General features: G+C 39.5%; 1 protein-coding gene across 2 annotated transcripts; it reads right to left on the bottom strand.

The window, feature by feature from the left end:
* Positions 1–7: 7 nt before the first annotated feature.
* Positions 8–17,560, bottom strand: LOC134640963 (matrin-3-like). Of its 2 annotated transcripts, none has more exons than XM_063493096.1 (22): positions 17,398–17,560; positions 9,974–10,959; positions 9,756–9,817; positions 9,636–9,674; positions 8,090–8,151; positions 7,965–8,008; positions 7,758–7,880; positions 7,505–7,630; positions 7,049–7,165; positions 6,853–6,977; positions 6,097–6,758; positions 5,933–6,023; positions 5,698–5,834; positions 5,466–5,602; positions 5,299–5,371; positions 5,153–5,178; positions 4,939–5,070; positions 4,288–4,418; positions 3,189–4,203; positions 2,679–2,745; positions 1,368–1,489; positions 8–1,285 (listed from the first exon to the last, which is right to left on the bottom strand). In XM_063493096.1, the coding sequence occupies exons 2-22, from the start codon at positions 10,922–10,924 to the stop codon at positions 1,253–1,255; spliced, it is 4,275 nt and encodes a 1,424-aa protein (XP_063349166.1). In that variant the 5' UTR covers positions 10,925–10,959; positions 17,398–17,560; the 3' UTR covers positions 8–1,252. The 2 variants fall into 2 exon arrangements, with proteins under 2 accessions (XP_063349166.1, XP_063349174.1); XM_063493104.1 differs by having other exon boundaries at positions 7,974–8,008.
* Positions 17,561–22,376: the final 4,816 nt, after the last annotated feature.

Here is a 22,376-nt window from a genome sequence, read left to right as displayed (position 1 = left end):
CATTGAACCCCGAAAGACTCGCTGTTTGTAGCCACACCTCCTTTTTTTTTTTTGCTTTATTTCTGCAGGTATTGATTAGACAAAAGAAGAACCAATAAAAGAGCTAAACGGTCAGGAAAAGGAATACTGTGTTTAAGATCTTAATTTTAAAACTAAACAAAAAACCTGATACCGGTACAGGTGTTTACACAGCTGTCAATCACTTTCTTTATTCATCTAAAAACATCGGATCAACAGATGGAATCATCAGGCGACCTCAACTCCCCCTCTGCTCAGATCTTTCCCATAATTAAGCTACAGCGTCCTGAAGATGGACTCTCCCCTACACGTCACCTGAGTTCACGCAGGTCACATAAAAATGTGATTTTATTCCAGATTACCTCCGTGATCTTAAAATATTCAGAAACGTTCTGCTCCAGGCTGTCAGACACTATAATCTGGTTATTTTCAAAATAAAAGACCCAGTGTTTTGTGCTGTCGCCATCGGTCTCATGCCATTTAGTTACGGCTCGATTTCTATCACTTTACCGCAGTCTCACCGCTACATCAGTGTCACGTTTGTAAACAATGAAGCGACAGATCAATGGCTGTGATCGTGAACTAGCCTTTGAACAAATCCATGGCGGTGTCACGACTTCCTGGGCTGACATGTTGAACTGTAAGTCTCTCTTTGTTTGGAGTTTTCTGTTTTAGAAAAATAAAATAATAAAACCACAGCTGTTCATGTGAGATTATTTATTTGACAACACCACAGATTTTCTTAAATTACATGGTTTCTGTGAAGGTGCGGCATGAGTACAATTGGACAAAAACAGATTAGAGCCCAGGGAGCGGTTAATATTCTGACATTACAGCCTCTTTAAGACATTTTTCTTAATTTAACAGCACCTGAACCTGGTGTTTGTTTCTAAATCTTCTGGGTTGACCAATCAACACCTTTTAGGACCAGAGCACGTGAGTAGGAGAGAGCCTGGAGCTTAACAACAGAAATCTAAGAAACTGGCTTTTTAGAGTCACAACTCACTCTTTCTCAAACATACAGTTTCTGTTCTGCATGACATAAAACTTAAATATTTATACATTTTGATTTTTCAGCAGAAGCTTTTTTTTTTTAAAAAGATCTTTGTACAAAAACTCAAAGTCCAGTGGAGTACAGACAGAAATCAAATCATGTTTGGGATCTCAGTCTCGTTTCAGCTCTGATATAAGTCAATTAATAAAATCTGAAGGTAACCAATTTTTCTGCAGATGTTCAGCTCGTCCACGGATCCCTCCCAGTCTTCTCCTGAAAAAAACAAAACAAAGCCTTAAGTTTTTATTTTTCAGCTGAATTTAAATGAACATTAAAACCTTTTTTTCCCCTCCACCTGGTATTTGCTGTAATGCGACAGGCTGCTGCAGTGCTGCTGTTTGGCTTCATCCTCTTCAGCGAAGATCCGCTGACACAGGTTACAGAAATAACCGACGACCGGTCGCACGAACTCCGTCCCTACAAAACAAACACAAGCGACAGTGAATGCACCGCTGCCACACGTGTTTAAACTTCCTTATTATGCAACCGGAAGCAACAAACTAAACTGTAACTAAATAGGATTTCAAATAAACTCAGAGGTAGAGCTGGACGATATAATATTTTTTCATATCACGATATGTTTTTTTCATTTCAGGCGATAACGATATATATCACGATATAAGCCAAATAACTATATTTGTAAGATTGAAATGTGCCATTGCTCACAAGTAAAATGTGAAATAATCTGCAGCTTGTTTTAATTAAAATATTTATTTCCCATAATAAGTTCAACAGGGTAGATGTACTTAAGGAACATGAGACTTCAGTTTCAGATAAATAAAGGCAAATATTGCAAACTACACAAAAGGCAGCCGCTAAAGCGTTTAAGTTTCAAAATAGAACAAACAAAACAGACTACTAAATTGTCAATTCTACTTAGAAACAAAATATTAATTCTAAAAATAAATCTTAGTTTGTTTTACAGAAGAACAGACAAAATTGACTAACTTTTGTCAATATCAAATAAACTGAGAACTAAAAGGAAATTCTCAATCTCTCCTTGTTGTATAGCTTAGCTTTTCAAACAGTTTTAACAGTTACTTTAGTCTGACAAAAGCCGAATGACGAATTAGCGCTTTCAGTCAGAGATTGAGCATGCACCGGTTTATTGTATTTCCAGACTTGCTTTCGGCACAATTTACAGTGCGCGCTACTCTGTTTTTTGTCAGACTTGAAATAGCCGAAATACCTTCACACTACGGAACTTCTATGGCCCTTCCGTTCAACAATCTCTCCGGCATTGGAACCATCATCGTTTTTTTCTTCGGTAACCTTCGCTCACGCTCTCGGTTGATTTTTCTCTAGTCGGCAAACTCATTTCCTTCATTACCTGGGCAGCCCGGCTGCAAAAACAAATACACATGTGCGCCTTGGCACTTGTGCTGTACGTAACAAGTCACGTGACGTGATGCTGCGGCTGTGATTGGTTCGGCTCTGCGCTACTTAATTTGGATTGGCTGTTCTTTTTTTTTTTTTTTTTTTTTTTAAAGAGGACAAGAGAGATGAGGCCTATCGCAATAGTTTAATTTTTCTATCGAGAAATAGTTATTTCGCAATACATATCGTTATCGTTCTATCACCCAGCTCTACTCAGAGGCTTTCTTACCAACAGGTTTGGTGGGTTTCTGAGGTTCAGCAGCGCCCTTTGCAGGTCCAAACTGGGGCTTCACGTCCTGAAAGTAACAAATCAGTCATGAGCTTTAATCCTGCACTTCAGAGCAGATTTTCATTTATTTATGACCAAAAATCTTTTTCCATCATTAACCGTGTTTTTAACTGCTTCGCAATATATTTAAATTTAAAATCTATTCATGGCACAGGTAATTTTAGTAAGAAATATTTCATGGCTGAGGCAATTTGAACAAAACTACATATTTAAGACTGAACTACAGATAAAACATAAAATAAATGGAGCTATTTTAACAGCTGATTCAACATTTGAGATCTGTTGAACACGATGGGAATGTCAGCCTTTTTAGAAATTTTTACGAACTGTTTTGGCGTTTTTAAACTACTGAGAAAACATGAAATAGCATTTAAGACTTTGATGTTATCCTGGGGGAACTAATATTTCTGTTGAGCTGGTATCACAGCACCTTCGGGCTTTCAGTTATACCTGTTCAGGCCGTGGTTTCGAGGGCTCTGTAGAGGAGACTGGTGGACCTGGACTCTCTGCATCTTTCACATTTGGTCTTGCTTCCATACAAACGTCTATTGGTGTTTCCTGCTCCTCCTGCTTGAATGTCTGTGGTGTTTCCTTTTTGATATCATCTTTTTCAGGTGGTGCGTTATCAGCTGCCGGTTCCTCATTTTGTTGAGTATTTTCTTCCTTTAGTTCTTTCTTCACAGTTGTCTGAGGCACTGAATTATTGTCAGGAGCTCCTTTTGGTTCCAGCGTCTCGCTGTCTGGAATCTCTGCACACGATGACCCTTTCTCAGGCGTCTTTCTGCCCGCGGATTCCTTCTCCAGACCGTTTTTAAGGTCCTTTTCTGGAGGCTCTTTGTCCAACGATTCCCTCTTTGGAGACTTTTTGTACTCAAACTCTTCTTCTGAAGTTTCTCTGAATGTAGACTTGTTTTCCGGAGTCGTTTTGGATGCGGACTTGTTTTCCAGAGTCGTTTTGGATGCAGACTTGTTTTCCAGAGTCGTTTTGGATGCAGACTTGTTTTCCAGAGTCGTTTTGGATGCAGACTTGTTTTCCAGAGTCGTTTTGGATGCGGACTTGTTTTCCGGAGTCGTTCTGGATGCGGACTTTTTCGCTGGAGTCTTTTTTATTGTAGAATCCTTACCTGAAGTTTTTTTAGATGGCAAATCTTTCTCTGGAGTCTTTTTCCCAGTGGATTTCGTTTCTAAGGTGTTTTTGACGTCCTTTTCTGGAGACTTTTTGGATGTGGACTCTTTCTTTGGGGTCTTTTTCCCTGATGTGTCTTTCTCTGGAGGCTTTTTTGACCCAGAATCTTTTTCTGGAGTCTTTTTGCCTGATTTCTCTGATGTCTTCTTCGGGGACTCCTTCCTCCCTTTAGACCTCCTGTCGGTCTCGTCCCGGTCCGAGGTCTTGGATTTGCTTCGTTTCTCGCGCTTCCTGTTACGACTGTCCTCGTCATTGCTGCCATCCGAGTGAACAACCCATCTGCAGGAAAGGGGTAAAGTGTGAATTTCATGATTAAAAGTTCACAGAAAAGAAATTAGGAAGAGTGAAGAGGCAGTTTCGGACCCGTTGTCAAGTCTGTAGTATTTGGTGGAGATGCGGGCTTTGAGTTTGGGGCAGTTGTGGATGGCTGGTTTGCTGACGAGCTCTTCAACAGCTTTCAGGGCCGCTGAAGAACTCGACATCTCAATGAAACCCTGAAACACAAAAAGAGTCTGAAAATGGTCCCAAAGGTAAAGAATCCACTCAACTCTGAACTCTAAGGGTCACAACATAAACAGGATCATCGTAATCTACTATAACTGTTACTGCAAGTAGCAAATACCAAAGCCAACATACACAAACACAGAAATGTAAGATAGCCTCAAGCCAACTTGGCTGGCCAATCAACTTCCACATCAATTTTTTTTCATCCAATAGGATGGCGGAGCCTGATGATGCACAGGGATTATAATCATCATTCCTATTGCTGATCCAGGCTGAATCAACACACTGTTTGGATTCCTCTATCAGCTGACAGAGGTCATGAAAATGACTGTGATGAATGATGTATATGATCAATGTATCCTTTATGCAGTTTGTATTCAGGCTCATAACTGTATCAAATTTGATTTTCATTTACAGAGATATTCACTTTGTATCATGTATTTATAATATGTATTTAAATTTTAAAAAGCTAAAAAAGTATTTCTTATCTCATCTCATTTTCTTACTGACCTCTCGTCGATTGCCAATCAGGTAATAGCGCACCACCTTCCCAAAATTTCTCAGCAGTTGGAAGAAGTCGAAGAGGGCGTAAGTAGGTGGCAGGTGGCCGAAGTAAAAAACCCTGCTGGATTTCGATGTTGACTGCAAGCAAAGAAAGAACAAACGGTTATATCAGCAACATATCAGACAAAAACTCAGCCGTTATATTAAAGGTAACACTTACCTTGGGTTCGCCTGCTGATTCTCCACCTGCAACAAAATCAAACAGGAAGAATATCAGAAACTGAACAGTAAGCTTTAAAACTCAACCAAACGTGCTGGTATATATATTTTTTATTGTGTTCAGCATCACAAGACTTCCAGTTATACCTTGGTCATCAGAGTCATCTTCTTCCAGTTCATCCAGAGTGATGCAGTTTTCCAGGTCTACAGGGAAGTCCTCCTGAAAAAGCACACCGCTCCAACTGAATCACTTTTTTTCCACTTTATAGCTTAAAATATGTCCACACTAACATGCTTATCTAAAAAGTCTTTACCGAATCCTCCTGTAGAGGAGTCTCTGTCGCTTCCTGTGACTCCTCTACTTCCTCCTTCTCTTCCTTCTTTATCTCCTTCTCTGACACAGGTTTCTCCTCATTGCCAGGCTCTCCACCCATCACCTCCTTTACTTCATCTGTAAGGGAGGGGTTTTTTTTAAAAAAGTCAAGCATTTCCTTTGTTTTCCTTTAAAGGCAGCTTTTCCGTGAAAGCTCAGCTCTCATTTTCTACCTTTTTCAGGTGCTCTCTCTTCAGGACTCTCTTTTTTCTCTTCCTCTTGCAGAGCCTCCTCATCGTCATCCGCCAGATTCTCCCCATCCTCAGCAATCACCTCCATCCCCTCGATGTCGCTCTCCTCTCCAGGCAACCTGAAGATCAAAGTGGCATCTTTAGTTAAGACTGTTCTAGCAGAGGCTTTTCTGCAAACAAAAAAACAAAACAAAAAACAGCAACATGAGGAACTCACGCTGCCTCCCCCTCCACTTCTTCTGTGTTTGAAACTTCAGGTTTGGAGTCTTCGAGAGGAGACGGTTGTTCTTTGGATGTGGACTCTGCATCTGTGTAGAGAATAAGATTTAACACCAGCCTGTCTTGAGTGACCGGTCCCGGCATCGTGTTGCGTTTTCTTACCTGGTTTCTCTGGTTCTGCCGTCTTTTCTCCGTCATGTCTGGAGGACTTGTTGCTGGATCTCTCTCTAGACCTGGATTTCTTATCTCTGATGGATTTTTCCACGGATCTGGATTTGCTTCTGCTTTTTCTTTCTTTGCTTGACTTTTCTTGGGTTGTAGACTTGGTTTTTGTCTCTCTACTGGACTTGTCTCTGGAGGTGGACCTGGTCTTCTGGTCTCTGTTGGATTTTTCTCTCGATTCGTCTCTGGACCTGGATCTGCTTCTACGCTTCTTCTCTTGGGACCCTTTCTTGCTTTCGTTGTTGGATTTTTCTTTTGTTTTTTCTCTGGACCCTGACTTAGACCTGGTCCTGGTCCGCTTCTCACTAGTGGACTTATCTCTGGACCTGGACCGGGTTCTGCTCTTCCTTTTTCTATCCAACTTGTCTTGGGACCTAGATCTAGTTTTGGCATCTCTGCTGGATTTTTCTTTAGATTTATCCCTGGACCTGGACTTGGACCTTGTTCTGGTCCGTTCCTCTTTGCTGGACTTGTCTCTGGATCTGGACCTTCTTTTCTTATTTTCTGTCGTTCTGTCTCGGCTCGAGCTCCTTGTCCTCTTGGTGGTACTCTTCTTCGTACTTTCATTCTCTTCTTCGTACCGCTTGGCTTTTGAAACCCGCCTACAGGACAGACCAGACAGCAGGACCATTATCACTGATCATCCCCTGGATGATAATCCGCCAGTTACCTTCCTATCGGGTCGGTCGTACTCACATGAGAGTCTTGTACTCTCCAGAGAAGGAGACAGAGATCAAGTCATTGTTGATCCTCAGAGTCTTGGACAGATAATAATCCACCAGCTTCTGAGCATCAGGGGCATTCTTCATCTCAACGAACGCCTAAAAACAAACAAATAAACAATGTTTTTGTATGTGTTTTCTAAAGTGACTATTTCATGTGACTTCCTCACCATTGATGGCAGGAACAGGGTGTAGAGCGGCGGGCCGAAGCGTTTGATGATACTGATCAGGTCGGATTTTCCATCTTCTCCTGATGGAGCGGGCGTGAAACTCACCACCCGGGAGCTCTGAGGAGACATCAAAGTGTGAAGAGACTTTATCAACAATGAAAACAGACGTTTTTCTAAATCTCAATCTGTACAACGTCACAAAGAGGGAATACTCTATACTCTCATATGGCCCGGCTGTAACACAGAAGCCCCACCTGCCTGCAATCAGGGATTTCCCTGCATGTAAAAAAAAATGTGGACACCTCTCGCTGTGTTTGTGAGACTGGAGCTTTTCCAGACTGAGATCTTTTTCTTAGTAATAACCACACATTTGACACTGGGAGTTTCTGTACTTTTCATATGCAGGAAAAACTGTAAAGAGGCGTTTCTGAAACACTGGACGTGTTTCTCTTCTACCTGGAGAAAGTTGAAGGCGTTGGAGACGCTGAACTCGATCTGTTCTCCGTTCACAGTTGGAGGATAATTGCTGTGAAACTTCACCAAGTCTTTGGCCTGATCGACGGAGCCCATCTCCACGAAGCCCTGCAGGGTTTAAACCCACTTTAATAACGCTCAAGTGCAAAAAAGAGAAAGAAAGCTGCTGCTCGTCTTTAAATGAACGAAAATGCAAATATCATCAGTGTGATGATGAAGAACCTCGCAGACTCACCAGATACGGAAACATGATGACCTTGACGATCTTCCCGAACGGTTCTGCAAGCTTCCTGAGGTATTTCTCATCGACAGACTGAGACGGAAACTTGACGCACACTACCTTCCCTTTCTCCAAAGTCTGACAGGAAACAAACACAAAGACTTTCAGCTGATTCAGGAGGGGCTAAACCGAACCTCATTAAGATCTTAGACACGTCTCTACCTTCTTTACCTTCTTCTGCTTCGACTTGCTATTTGACTGCGATGCTGCCGAACAGAAAGAACAAGTTTAAGCAGAAAAACTTAAACGTGTAAACACAAAGGCACAGCTGACTGATGCAGATTTACTTTGACTAGCTGCCGGGGCGCCTTTTCCTCCATCTTTCTTCTTCTTCTCTGATTTATCGTCCCTAAAAATGAGAAAAAGAGGACGATCAAACAAATTCAAAACCGAGCCACTGAATGAACAACAAACATCCTATCAATAAATAAAGCTGATCGCAGCAGCTTTGGATCAATATCAGGACCGCCAACATCTGGACCAAAAACCCGTCCTTCAATTACTAGAAAAATAAAAAATTGATTTGCTGATATTGCACTTATATGTTTGAGACGTTTCTGACTTTATTTTTATGAAACTTTAATAAAATTGTAATTTTATTACAAATACTTTATATGAAAAAGTAATATTACATACAACTAATTATTAATAATTAATTCATTTTAATTTATCAGCTGTTTTTGAGATTTTTAAATATATTCTGACATTTTACAAAAATACTTTTAAGTAAATAAAATCAATTTATTATTTAATAAATCCAGAATGTAATGTCTATGATATATTGCACTACATGCTTCTCAACATGTTTTGGACATTTTTCAGATTTTATAATCACTATTTATAATATTTCAAAAATGCGATTTTATTTCATTTATAATTTACATTTTAATTGTTTATTCAAATATTTTTGTCCGGGTCACAGCTTTTTATTAGTTTTTTTTCCAGACTTACTTGGCTGTGCTGAATGAATATCGCTCATATTTGCCATTCTTTTTTTTAAATTTTAGAATTGTTGTCTCAGTTCCTTAAATTAGTTTAAAATAGCTAAGCTATGCAAAAATGGCCACATTTCATCCTGGAGCCAAAAAATGCTGCATTGAAAATCATTGATCCCACATTTATCTTGACATCAACCAAAGCATTTCTTTAATGTTGGATCACTCGCCTTCAATTTGAAATTTTTATTTTATTTGTCCACCAGGTGGCACTACTTTTTACTATTCAAAGCATGGACACAGTAACTGCAGGCTTACGTAGCGATACTCATTTTTGGTGGTCACAAGTCAAAAAGTTAATCAATTCAAATCTGCTGGATGCTGCTGCAAGCCCCTCTCATCAGCAAGCGTAAGGGCAGTGTGAATTTTGAACGAACAGAAGGAGAAGAGCCGGCAGCGCCACGTGGGAAGCTTACACGCAATAACCAGTGTGTCCATTTGCAGCCTCTGCTCCACCTCAGCTGGGGTCCCTATTCTTTAAAGAACTATATCATTAATACTTGACATTTATATTTCAGGCTGAAGTAGTTTTAAAAGATCGAGCAATTTAAAATGGGGGAAAAAAATCTTACTAAATAATATTTTTACAGTCGTTTGTTGAAATGTGGCGCTTTTTAAATTATAAATTATATGTCATATCATTGTAAATTGGTCAATGTTTTTCAGGGTTCATTAACATCCACGTTGTTCAGCTGATCATGCTTCTGGCTTGCTGATTATTTATTTATATCAAAAAACCAACATTTCATCTTTGAGACATGTCAAAGTTTTCCACTTTGATAAAATTCAGCTTTCTGTTCAGAGGCGTGAGAACGATGACGTGGTTTCGGTCACTGACCTTCGGACCGTCTGCATGCGGCAGTCCCAGTTAGGAAACCTGTGGAAGAGATGGGAGAGCGTTATTAAACCCCGTAAGCATTAGATGGAGAGACTTGGCGTTGATGTGAAGTAAACTCACTGCTGCAGGAGGCTGAGCTGTCCATCTGCATGGTGCCTGCCGGTCACGTGCTGAATCCAAACCTAAAAACAACAGGAAGTAAACCCGTTACCATCTCTCTTTGTGGCACTCCGGTCTCGTAGGACACGTGCAGCTCCCATCATCCTTTGCTGCTGAATGCAGACCCTCACACCACCCACACAGAGTGCAGAGAGAGATTCGAGGACAGGTGCACTTACCTTCTGCGACAGCACAGTGATATCACACAGAGAGCACGAGTACGGGAACGATGGCGGGACCTTCCCGTGGAAATCCAGAGCTTCTTTCCGTGTAGGCATTGAGGGCGAGGACTGACTGCTCCTCGTGGAGGATGTGTCACGGCGGCTCGCCTGAGGTTTGGACTGGTACTCGCTAGGAAGAGGAGAAGCCGTCACCAGCGCCGATGACCTGTAATCAGCTGGTCCAGCCTCAGAGAATCGAGATGACGGCGCTCTATCTCCTCGCCTCGCTGGGCTGTAAGAAGGAACTGGACCAGTCTTACCATAATCAGAGGGGCCCTGCCTGTGGTGGAAGTCCACCGTGTACCCCAACGGCGATGATAAGGATGACGATGGTGGCAGCTCTGCTCGGCCGGAGCTCACGGTAATCGGATTATTCCAGCGATCCATGAGCTTCTCCGAGGGAGGAGGTGGTGGTGGCAGGTCGTCCAGCGGGTACTGGACCGACGTGCGATGGAGCTGGTCCCAGTCTCTAGAGGAGGAGGAGCTGCTCGTGGCGGATCGATGGGTGGAGCTGGGAGGGTAGGAGGAAGAGGAGGGGGGAGACGGAGCCCGGGGAGGGAAAGGTTTGACGGTCCCTTTCTTGCATTTGATCTGTCTGAGGATGTGTGGCAGAGACTCAATAGTGAGGACGTCTTCGGGCAGCTCGGCTAGCAGCGCCAGATCACTGGGCTCCAGACCGCAGCTGCTCAGGATGCTCAGAACATTGTCCTGCGATGACTGTAGCACTCCAGAGCCCCTGGACGAGGACGAGGAAGGGCAGGAGGAGGAGACAGAGAAGGAGTCTTGTGGCTGCCTGTAAAAGTCGCGGTCTGCTGAGGAGTGGCGGTAATCCACAGATCTGTAAGGCCCGGGATCAGTTCTGAAGTCGGTGTCAGACGGCGGCTTTCTGTACGGGTAATTCTGAGACATGATGGAGAGCTGTGGAGAAACGCTCTGGGCGTTTCCTGCAGACAGAAGGTGTCAGGGAAGACAGAAGACGTAAAAGGTGATGTGAAGGTGGAGGACGAGTTGCCCTGAGAGAAAACACTTAAGAGTGAACACCACGTGCTCAGGAAGTGAAGAAGGAAAAAAAACATTATTTTCTAGATGGTGTCACGTCTGCCTTGGCTACTTTATGATAGGAAATTTCTGATAATGTAAACAAAAACATAAAAAGTGTTCATCCTGATACAGTTTTGGTGAAAGATGAAGTACACCCTCTTTCAGATGTAAGGTTTTAAGTATGAGGACATGCAGAAGCAGCGTGTGAAAAACGACACACCCAGCAGCAATAACTGAGTTATCGCAGTGGAGGAGTTCTGGTCAAACTCTTCTTGCTTCAGTTCATTGAGGTTTGCAGCAATCATTCATGCACAGCTCTCTGAATGTCCCACCCACAGCATCCCAGTCAGGCTGAGGTCTGGACTTTGACTGGACCATTGCAGCATCGGGATTATTTTGTTTTTCAGCCACTGTTGGAGATTTGCTTCTGTGCTTTGGATCACCATCCTTCTTGACAACTGAACATCAGCTGAGCTTTAGCTGTGGGACAGGTGGTCTCACGTTTGACTCAAGAATACTTTAGTACAGAAAAGAGTTCACTGTTCATTCAGGGACTGCAAGGTACCCAAAACATGAACCTTCCACCACCGTGCTGACAGCTCGTTTGAGGCGATTGTGCTTTGCAAACCTATGTTGTGCTGCCATGTTCTTCTCAGAGAGAAGAGGCTTTCTCCTGGAAAAACCTTCCAAACAAGCCACACCTGTTATTCTAATTGTGCTGTCATGAACTTTAACATGCTAACTGAGGCCTGTAGTCTGACACGGAGCTCTTGGGTTTTCTTGTAGTTCAGCATTGCACGGGCTGAGCTTGGGTGAATTTGCTGGGACGTCCCCTCCTGGGAAGATTGTTCTGTTAACACACCTGAGTAATCCAGACCAGCATAATTCCGCTTCGATGAAGATCAACTAATCAATGTGTTTGATTACCAGCACCCGGCTGCTACTTACCCTCTTCATTCCCATGGAAGCCGTAAGGATGAACTTTGTTTTTCACACTCTGCTTCTGTCTAGGTTTTTGTGAAATAAATAATGACACATGTAATATGTCATCTGTTGCTGTTCATCTGAGGTTGTATTTAAATGACTTTAAGGCCCTCTAAGAATCAGATGATTTTCATTACATCCTGATACTGAAAACCTTTGAATTTGAAGCAGGTGTACTTTTCTTTTTAATGATAGATGTACACAGTTAACGTAAAATTACGGCTGTTCATATAACGATATATATCGGATGACGATATAAAAACATCTATCTTTTCATTTTACGCTATCGTTTGTTTCGTGGTGTCGCAAAATAAACTGTTTACGGCAATATTTTTTCATCGTTTTGATGGTCACTGTAGTGGCTATATTAATTTCTTAAAGTTCTCTCTTTCTCTTATATTTAATATAACCACACTACGGACCGACAAGCGCCTGTTTTATGCATTGTAGTTAGTGATGTTCGATTCGTGAACGAATCGTTCAATACTCGAGAATCACTTTACTGACTCGTGAATCATGATTCACAAGCGCAACTGACTCACTGACTCATCCCTGTTGCTGTTAGCAAACTAATTCCATTAGTAGAAATATATCTAGCTTATAATTAAAATTGTGGGGAAATAAACAACAGCCAGTTTATTAACAAAAACATTCCTGGTCTGAACTGGAAGAAAAAACCCTGAGTAGAAGCTCACATCAAGACAATAGCTCCTCGGTTCACAGTAGCATTGCTCAGCTAGCATGCTAACAGCACATTTGAGGTACTCACCCCCTCCCCCTTGCTGTGCTGAATCATAGCATAAGCAAATCACTCAGGACTCACTAACCCCCTTCCTCCTGGCTCACAGCTCAAACGAGTTGAATGAATCACTGAATCACTCACCCCCTTGCTGTGCTGAATCATAGCATAAGCAAATCACTCAGGACTCACTAACCCCCTTCCTCCTGGCTCACAACTCAAACGAGTTGAACGAATCACTGACTCACTGACTCACCCCCTCCCTTCCTGTTACGAATCACTCACTGGGCGTTTATCAATATGCGTACTTGTGCGTACTTGCGTTCTCGTGTACTCGTGATACGTCATCAGTCGGAGACCAAGTACTGTTCCAATTCAAAGTACGCATCACGCCGAGAACGCGAAAAAGTCCCGGATGTGTTCTCGATCCGCCCGTTTTATCGAGCATGCATCGGTGTAGACTTGGGACAGCTAAATATCCCAGAATGCATTTCGTCCAAAACTCAACAGCAGACTCCCGGCACATCGTTTCCAACCCCCCCCCCCCCAAACCGCTCGCGGACTTCTCACTACTCAGGTTAAAGAAACCCCAGCAGCTGTCTATAGTATTGCGTGTCCACTAGAATAGAAATAAAAGCGTTCTAACATCTCACCTGCTTGTTTTTATTAAGGTATGTACACGTATGTACATGTACACTATTTTTATTAATAGAGGTTTCACTACTGAGGTTAACAATGATATATAAGTCTCTTAGATCACTTCTAAATGTTAATGTTTGGTTTATTTCAGTGTTTTATTTGTTCCTGAGTAAACCGGTTTGGCTGTGATTAAAGTTAAGCTTCATAACATGTTACTTACAGTTAAATTAAGAGGGGACGGCAGTAAAAACTCCGGACCTGTGACATCATCACGTACGCTGGTGTTCCGACTGTACAAATCACGAGTCCGTGCTCGCGTACTTGAGAATTGAGAAACGGCCCACGAGTCCGTGCTCGCGTTCTCGGCGGGTACGTACTCCCATGCGTTCTCGGCGGGTACGTACTCACCGAGAACGCGAGTACGTACTCGCGTACTTGGGCATTGATAAACGGCCACTGACTCACCCCCTCCCTCCTGGCTCACAGCTTCTTCTTCTTCTTCTTGGTTGGCAACCAATGTTAAGGCACTTTATCGCCCCCTGGCTCACAGCTCAGTGGCCATTTAGATGAGAAAATATATATTTGACACATTTAAGGAAAATACAAATAAAATAAAAATTAATAAATGTTCCCTTTAGAATTTTTTTGTTCTTTTTTGCTCTAAAGAAAATAGTTGTTTTCTTTTACAATCATTCATCTTAGCAGTAGGATTTGCATTAAAAGATAAACAAGTTTGAGTGAAAATATACATTTTTGCACTCTCTGGTCAACTGACTCAGTGACTCAAATGACTCAAGAAACCCGATTCACTTTGGTGAGTGACTCATTAAAACTCGATTCAGTAAAAAGAATCGAATTTACCATCACTAATTGTAGTTAGCAACAACGATGGTAAAACCATCGCGTGTCCGCTGGTTTAGTTTCCATATAAACCTTTCACAATAAAGCTCAAGATCCTGTTGAGACTTTTCAAAATAAACTGAATCACGTGAAAGAGTATGCACAGTATTTACGGATGAGAAGCCAAAAAGAGCCGTCAGGTGCTAAAAAATAAACCTTAGACTCAAACGTTAGAACAGCCTTTTCCCCGCAGCACAATGTGTAATAAATACTCACAAAGCAAACGGCGGCCGTTACAACTTATGTCTAAAAATGTATCGTTTCATGCATCGGTTAAAACACTCGACTCTAGGTACACGACGCCCAGCTGGAAACACTTAACGCAAGTCGAGCTGCCCGAGATTCACAGAATTTACAGAAAATGTTAAATTTTGTGATTTGTATCGTTATCGGGACGATAGATGTCTTATATCGGGATATGAGATTTTGGTCATATCGCACAGCCCTACGTAACATTATAGAAAACCAGAAAAGTGATAAGAATATATCCTGCTGATCCCTAAATGCTGTTAGATCAAGCTTCAATAAAATAAAGAAGAAATTAATAAAAATAAACACAGTTCTTCTTTAAGCTGCTAGCTTTAGAGGTCTGTACAACAGATTATCTGCCATCATCTTCTCCTATCCCAGCACCCTCCTCTGTCACACCAACTCTCTGCATGTCCTCCTTCATTAAATCCATGAACATTTTCTGACGTCTTCCTCTTTTCTTCCTGCCTCGCAGCTCCGATATATCCGCTCTCCGTCCTCTGCAAATGTCCATGATACCAGATATTCAAACCTATCTAAACTTTTACTCTGTCTGCTCTTCACATGTCCACCTCTCCACCTCTCATTCACACATGTATTCTGTCTTGCTTCTACTGACTTTCATTGCTCTTCTCACCAGAGCATATCTTCACCTCTCCACACTTTTGCTAGAGATCACAGTGTCGTCTGCAAACATCAAAGTAAACAGAGACTCCTCCCTGAACTCATCTGTCAGCCTGTCCATCACCACTGCAAACACGAAGGAGCTCAGAGCAGATCCCTGATGCAATCCCACTCCCACCTTGAAACCATCTCGCTGTCCTCATTTATATCCTGCCCTTATACCTTCACTTCTCAACCACTCCTGACTTCCTCATGCAGTATCACAGTTTCTCTTCTGCCTACCATATTCTTTTGACCATTTTTTTTATTATCAGTGTTTTGTTTTGTTTTTATTTTTGTTTTCTGTTTGTTTGTTTGTTTGTTTGTTTTTTGGTGGGGGGGGGGGGGGGGGGGGGGATTGGTGTAACCCGGATTAATCCTCTCTGATCAGGGGCCCGTTCTTCGTACCTTGCTTACTACATCCAAGATCAAATGACACATCCAAGATCAAATCATCGCGCTAACCTTGAGCTCGCTTATCCGGTTCTCCGAACACACCTGTTGTTGACGATTAGTATAGCTGGATGAAGTAATCTGAGATCACTGGGTGGCTTAAAAGGGGCTACGCATCGATAGTAGAAACATTGATCGGCAACCCTGTGATTGGTCGGCGAAGATGTCGAAGGAGCGCGCTCAGTATTTTACGGCAGCAGACCAAGAACTCTTGATTGAGGGATATCAGGAGTTTCAGAGTCTAATTAAAACGCAAGGGAATACTGCAAAGGCTGCAAAAGCAAGGAGAGAGGAATGGCAGAAAGTTGCTGACAAATTAAACTCGTAAGTAATTTATTATATTACATTATATCATGTGATATTATATTATACCACATTATATTATATTACACCATATCCTCTGTCACATTAGAGCCACAACAGGACCCACTAGAACATGGGAACAAGTAAAAGTGAAATATAAGAATATTCTACAGAATGGTAATATTTATCACTTATATTGCTTTTAGTCTCTTGAAAAGAGACCCTGAAATAACCTGTTTGTTTGTTCATAACAGCAACCAAGAAAAGGGCAGAGCAAATAAAGACAGGTGGTGGTCCTGCACCCCCTCGTCACACCCCGGCTTTTTGTACTGTGACATTTATTGACATTGTGGGGTTTTTTGTGTGTAGTTTTACATAACACTCCATCACTTTTACTTGTTCCCATGCGAGGGGTGACTGAAGCATGCACAGTAAGTTGGGAAATATATATATATCTATATATCTAGAGAGAGAGAGAGAGAGAGAGAGAAAGAAAGAAAATAATACCCTCACGGGAATATCGATATCTCTCTATGAGCACACTGTCGCTCTGAGCTAAAGGATCCTGTCTATCCCGCAATATACGCTGAATTCTGAAAACTCTCCTTATCAATCTTGCACCTTCCGCAATGGGTTGCTCGCGTACAAACGGACAGGACATGGCTGCGACAGACTTCCCAAATCCACCTTCGCTTTTATAGCCGTGGTCTCTCATCTTGATTACACGAAGTCATTTACTATTACTACTCTAAAATATGAATTACATCTGACATAATCTACTACATGACATAGAATGATTAATAGTACATTTCCCTTTTTTTCGGAAATGACCTGTATGTATCTGTATGAAATCAATAAAAGAATGCTGCATTATATTTAGTTACATTGATAATATTTATTTATGGTAAAACAGTGGCGAAATATCGCTGTTGCTTTCATATAACTGCAGCGGACATACCTGAGTGGCCGCGATCTAATCCTGTTTACATAAAGTAAACCTGCTCCCGAGCAGGTTTACGCTTACGGATCTGTTGCTATGACAGCAAGTCCCAGATGAGCTTCGGAGAACCGAACGATCCAAGATCACGCGAAATCGTCAACATTCAAATCCGGCTAACTTACTTAGCGAGGTACGAAGAACGGGCCCCAGAGATGTGTTAACAGTTCAGAGAAAGAGGTTTCGAGGAAATTCAGCGCTCAGTGGTTTCATTATCAACGAACTAAAAGTGTGATCTAAAAAATGCCGAACGAGCGTTTTCATGTTTTCTTTGCCGAGTTTTAATCAGAAACATCGTCGAACAAAACCGAACCAAAAAAGCCCTCTAATTTCTAACCTGTCTGTGCAGAAAAGAGCTCCGCTAACAGTTAGCTAGCGGCTAATGTAGAGGAGGAAATAAAATCAGCGGCTCACCTCAAATCAACGCTGCACCCTCTCAGGTGATCCACGCAGCTCCAGGCAAAAAAACAACTCGTGGACCCGCCGCTGGCTTTGTTTTCCACGAAAACAGACGCAGAAAGCCGACGATTAAATGCCGCAAACAGCCTAGCTGTTTCGCCTGCTACTTCTTCTTCTTAGGTTTACAGGGGTCTTTGCATCGATGCATTCTCGCCCTCTGCTGGTGGGGGGAAAAATGTTGAAACAAAATAGACCAATTAAAATTTTCGTCAAATTGAATTACCAAAATAAAAAAAACTTTGGAGGAAAACATATTTATTATTAAAATATAAAATAAGCTAATATATTAATATATTACACTTGAAATTATTTATTAAAGAAAACATTAATAAACATGAAAATAATGCATAATATATACATAAATTTAAAATTCATAAAAAATATATTACGGTAGGTTAGTAATATATTATATATATATATTGAATATTATATCTAAATTAATACAATACGATATTTTCAGAGATAAAAGTAACAAAAACTAAAATTTATAAATAATTAATAAAATTAAAACATATTTATAGATTAAATGTAAAATAACATGATGTAAAAAAATGTAAGTAATAAAATACAGTACATACAAAAATGTATGTACTAAAATAATAAAGTAATAATAAAAATAACAAAACAATCATTTAAGATAAAATTAATGCAAATTAAATAAAATGTATATAATAAAAATATTAGAGAATATGAATGTAAATAAATACTAATTAATCAAAATAACTAAAGTTACTTTATAGCATATCAACATTTTTTGTCACACATAATGTCTGAATTAACTATTTTAAAAAATAATGAAAAACAAGGAAGCTGAATAGTAGCATCAGAAAACTAATTTTAGTGGACGCAAATCATGTTCTGATTGCCCCACTTGGCCTCTGTTTGAGAAGCACTGGTCTATAGAAATATATTTATTGTATTTTACTGACCTTTTCACTCAGTGTTTTACTGACCTGCTATATTTTACTAAAGTGAACACTTAATTTGTTGTAATTTTATGTGTTGAGCTACTTTATTTGTTAGAGGGACTTATTCTTTTATATTCTTATGGATTGTGTTTACTGTTTATATACAGTAAAAGTGTATATGATCATATATGACGTATATGATCAAATCTACCAAAAGTGATTCAGCATTTTGCTTTTAAGTACTTTTAATGTACTTTGTTTTTTTTTTGTTTTTTTAGTTTTTTTAATTAGTTTGTATAGTTTCAATTTCTGTCCTCCAAACTTAAAATCTTAACTTGTTTTTTCTCCTACTGGTGCTCATCTGATAGATAAATGAAATGTTTTGGGATAAATTTGTGGAATTAAGTTTGAGAAGTTTATTTGCAGTAATTTTTTTGTTGTGTTGTTGTGTGTAACCACAAGGTGGCGATCTAAGACTTCAGTGAGCTTGTTAAACGTTTACCTCTCCTCCTCCTCCCTGTGTGGATTATTGGAAAACTGAGGCAGATGAAGAACACAACATTCAGATTCAAAGCTGACGGTAAAAACAAATAAAAACATAAAATAATAAAAAGACGATATACTTCACATATGACGCTCGCACTAAATATAACAAATTTAACTAATAACAAAAACATTTATTCACAGAAAGGATTAAAAAAAACAAAGTGATGTTAATAAATGTATACTAATATACTGATAACCAGGCGGTCTCTAATGAAACACACAAAAAGTTAAAATCATTTTAAAAAGCTAAATTAAAAAATAAATCAAGAAATAAACAAAAAAAGGAAATTTGTTTTAATACAGTAAATATACGGCTGTTACAAAATATAAAATAATGTAAAATACTGCAATTAAAAATAAAATGATCACTGGGTAAATTAATATAAATACATATTTAAATATTAAAACAAATTACATGTTTTATAAATTAAAAAGGAACAAAACAACGAGCTATACATTTTTGATAAAACAGTAAAATATTTTAATAAAAGGTTAACATGATAAAATATCAAAATGAAAATAAAATTTAAACAAAAACGTAATACAATAAATATAGTAACAACAGAATAACATAATTTGTTTAAATACATTGAATTAATAAACTATATAATATATAATAATATATATATGTGTGTGTGTATTGTAATGATCCAAGACAAATCGAGATTTCACTTCACTTTCACTTCAAGATTTCAAACCAGTAGAAGAAATACATGAAAATTATAACACTTACAAAAAAAAGGGAAGAATCGTAAAAAGGAGAGAAAGAAAGAAGAAACTGAGCCTGTCTCATTTTTGTTGCCTTAAAATCAAAAACAGAAAATTTACTGTTAAAGACACAAATATCATAAGAATAAAGACAATTTATTCAGCAACAGATACATTACAAATATGACAGTAAATTATGTTTCAGCTGAAACAAATGAAGGTGAAACACAATAAAAACAAAAACATCTCACTGAAAAATTGCTGAAATAAAAGTAAACTTGTTATCATTAGTATGAGTCATACAGCAGGTGGAGCCACAGACCACATGTTGTACACCACTGAGGCCACTATCAGAGCTGTGAGTACAGCAGAATGTGTACTGTAAGTACCATAAGTATTTGTACTGTTTCAAATAACTCAGTAAAATACTCTTCTTTTTGTGTCTGAACTACGCAGTAAATTCATACACAACCCATCCTCAATAAATTTCACAATCAGTCCATTTATCAGCGCTGCTTATCGACTAAATCTGAACAATTTGTAATTTGTAAAATTTGTAACAATTTGTAAATGTAACATAAAACATGCAGTATTTAAAACATTTCAGTCACAAAACAGAGGGAAAAATCTGTCTTTAATGTATTCAGGTTTTCAGGATGCATTACTGCTAAATGAATACCAATCTACATATACATTTATACATAAATGATACATCAAGAAATTCTTCATTCATGGAAATGGTGATGATATAAACAGTATTGATACTAGTCATAATAGCTGTAATAATTTTAATAATAACACATATAATTTCAACGATTATTATTATTATTATGAAAATTCTTCATTTGATACAAATCATTTCCTGTGTATATATATCACTGTGCAGCAGTGCTGCTGGTGTAGTTCAGTTGTGTGTTGGTTCCATGCAGAGCCGTCAGCCCATCAGTTACATGTTGTAACTGTTTATTGTCACCAGGTGGAAGCATGACAGACAGCTGTCCTTCAGCTGCCGAGGAAATTTATACAAAGAGCTTTAATTAAGTACACACTATAATGAACTTTACTTCCAATTTTGATAGCAAAGTACTTTTCTACAGGAGCCTCGTCTTCTTAAGTCATTATCGGTTTCAGCAAATGAAATTATTTATTTAAAGAACATAATATAATATAATATAATATAATATAATATAATAATTAGTAGTTTTTCATGTAATATTCTTGCATTCTTTAAATAAAGTAAACAGGGATAAAACATTGTTTTGTAATTATACAGCAGCTAAGTATATATTTGTCCTTCTCTTGAACTGAACGCTAACTGGAGCTAAACAGTTGTGCTTAAATGAGCTGTTAGCCAGTGTAGGCAGCTTACCGAGCTAAAGCTACATCTGCTTGGTGTTTGCCAGCCTAATGTGTTTCAAAGCTTGAAGCTGTTTTTTCCGACTGAAATAAAGCAAATGATTATTACAGCGTTTAGCTTTTCTAAGTGTTATTTTTGGTGTGTAATGATGTATTCAGCTGTTATTCAAGGGGAAAATGTTGGAGCCCACAGTGAAGGCTTACGCTTACTTGAAGTTTAATTTATTTATAATGTAAAAGAAAAGAAGCTGAAAAATCTCCACAGTCAGCCTCATACATGGAAACAGATAAAAAATATCCAGCAGACACTCGTCCATCGACTGATTACAAGAAGTTTGTGTCTTTAATCAGCTGATTGGGTCCAACGTTTGCTCCTGAGGGGATAATTAAGATCCTGCTTCTCAGTTAGTGGGAGTCATATCTGACAGCAGGTGCTTTTAAAGGAACAATCCCTCCAAAATTAAAGCTGACTGTGGGACCACGTCGTGCCCTCTCCAAACCTCCCTTTAGATTTTTATTCTGTGATAATGACAGTAATGAGGTGATCTTTGTTTCTGCTCTCTGTCACACTCAGAGATGATAAATGGATGTTTCTACATTATGCATGGTTGTTTTGTTCGTCGGAGCACTTACTGTCCAAACCTGATGAGATCCTCTCCTTCAGGTTTCTGCCCCATTTCCCTCCTCCGGATATACATCTGCAGCGGCATTAATGTTTAAATCAAGTGTTTTGTCATTAAAATGGAGGAGCAGCTCACATCACTTCTCTCAAACACAATCCTGCTAAGTGAAATTAAAGTTAAATATTCATCAGTGAAGTTAATCTGCATTTGTGTAACAACAGCTCGAGCTAAAGTGGCTCCTGAACATCGAGGCAAGTTTTTAAACTGCTCCCCCCCCCCCCCCCAACCTACAACTTTTAGGCCCATATTTAGGTTCACCATGCAACACATGAGTCAGAATTCACAATACATAAAAATAAATGGCCGGAAACTAATTTAAAGATCATGCTCCACTGTGACCCGTGTTAAAACAAAGACACATGCATTCATCTCGTTTTTGCAATAATCTCGTTAATGTTTGGACCTCTACTACATGTTAAAACATCAGCATCTGTCCAGTGTAGTTTGCGCTATTATAACGCACGAGATTACGCTGCTAGTTCAACCGGGTTTCCTCAGAAAGCTGATTTAAGAAATTTAATTAACCATAATAGACTTTAGACAAACTAACAAACAACTCTTGTGCTCTAAGAACTCGCCCTGAAAGTTAAATCACCGTAAAAATAAATGTTAATCAGAAGTCATCTGAGGAGTCCTTATTGCTTAAAGGTCGTTTAAGAGCTTCGTAAGGAGCAGAGACATGAAATAACATGACATAAAATCCTGTTAATCTTCACCTTTAATCTTCAGGAGA

Source organism: Pelmatolapia mariae, linkage group LG2 (assembly GCF_036321145.2).
Source record: "Pelmatolapia mariae isolate MD_Pm_ZW linkage group LG2, Pm_UMD_F_2, whole genome shotgun sequence".
Lineage (NCBI taxonomy): Eukaryota > Metazoa > Chordata > Actinopteri > Cichliformes > Cichlidae > Pelmatolapia > Pelmatolapia mariae.
The sequence above is the reverse complement of the archived record's forward strand: the minus strand, read 5'-3'. Positions and strand labels throughout refer to the sequence as shown.

Excerpts from the sequence above, each read along its gene's own strand:
- LOC134640963 (XM_063493096.1), bottom strand. The coding sequence starts at position 10,924 with ATGTCTCAGAATTACCCGTACAGAAAGCCGCCGTCTGACACCGACTTC. Across the intron at positions 5,835-5,932 it reads GAAGTGGAGGGGGAGGCAGC|GTTGCCTGGAGAGGAGAGCG; the intron begins GTGAGTTCCTCA and ends TTTGATCTTCAG. Across the intron at positions 1,286-1,367 it reads CGCATTACAGCAAATACCAG|GAGAAGACTGGGAGGGATCC; the intron begins GTGGAGGGGAAA and ends TGTTTTTTTCAG.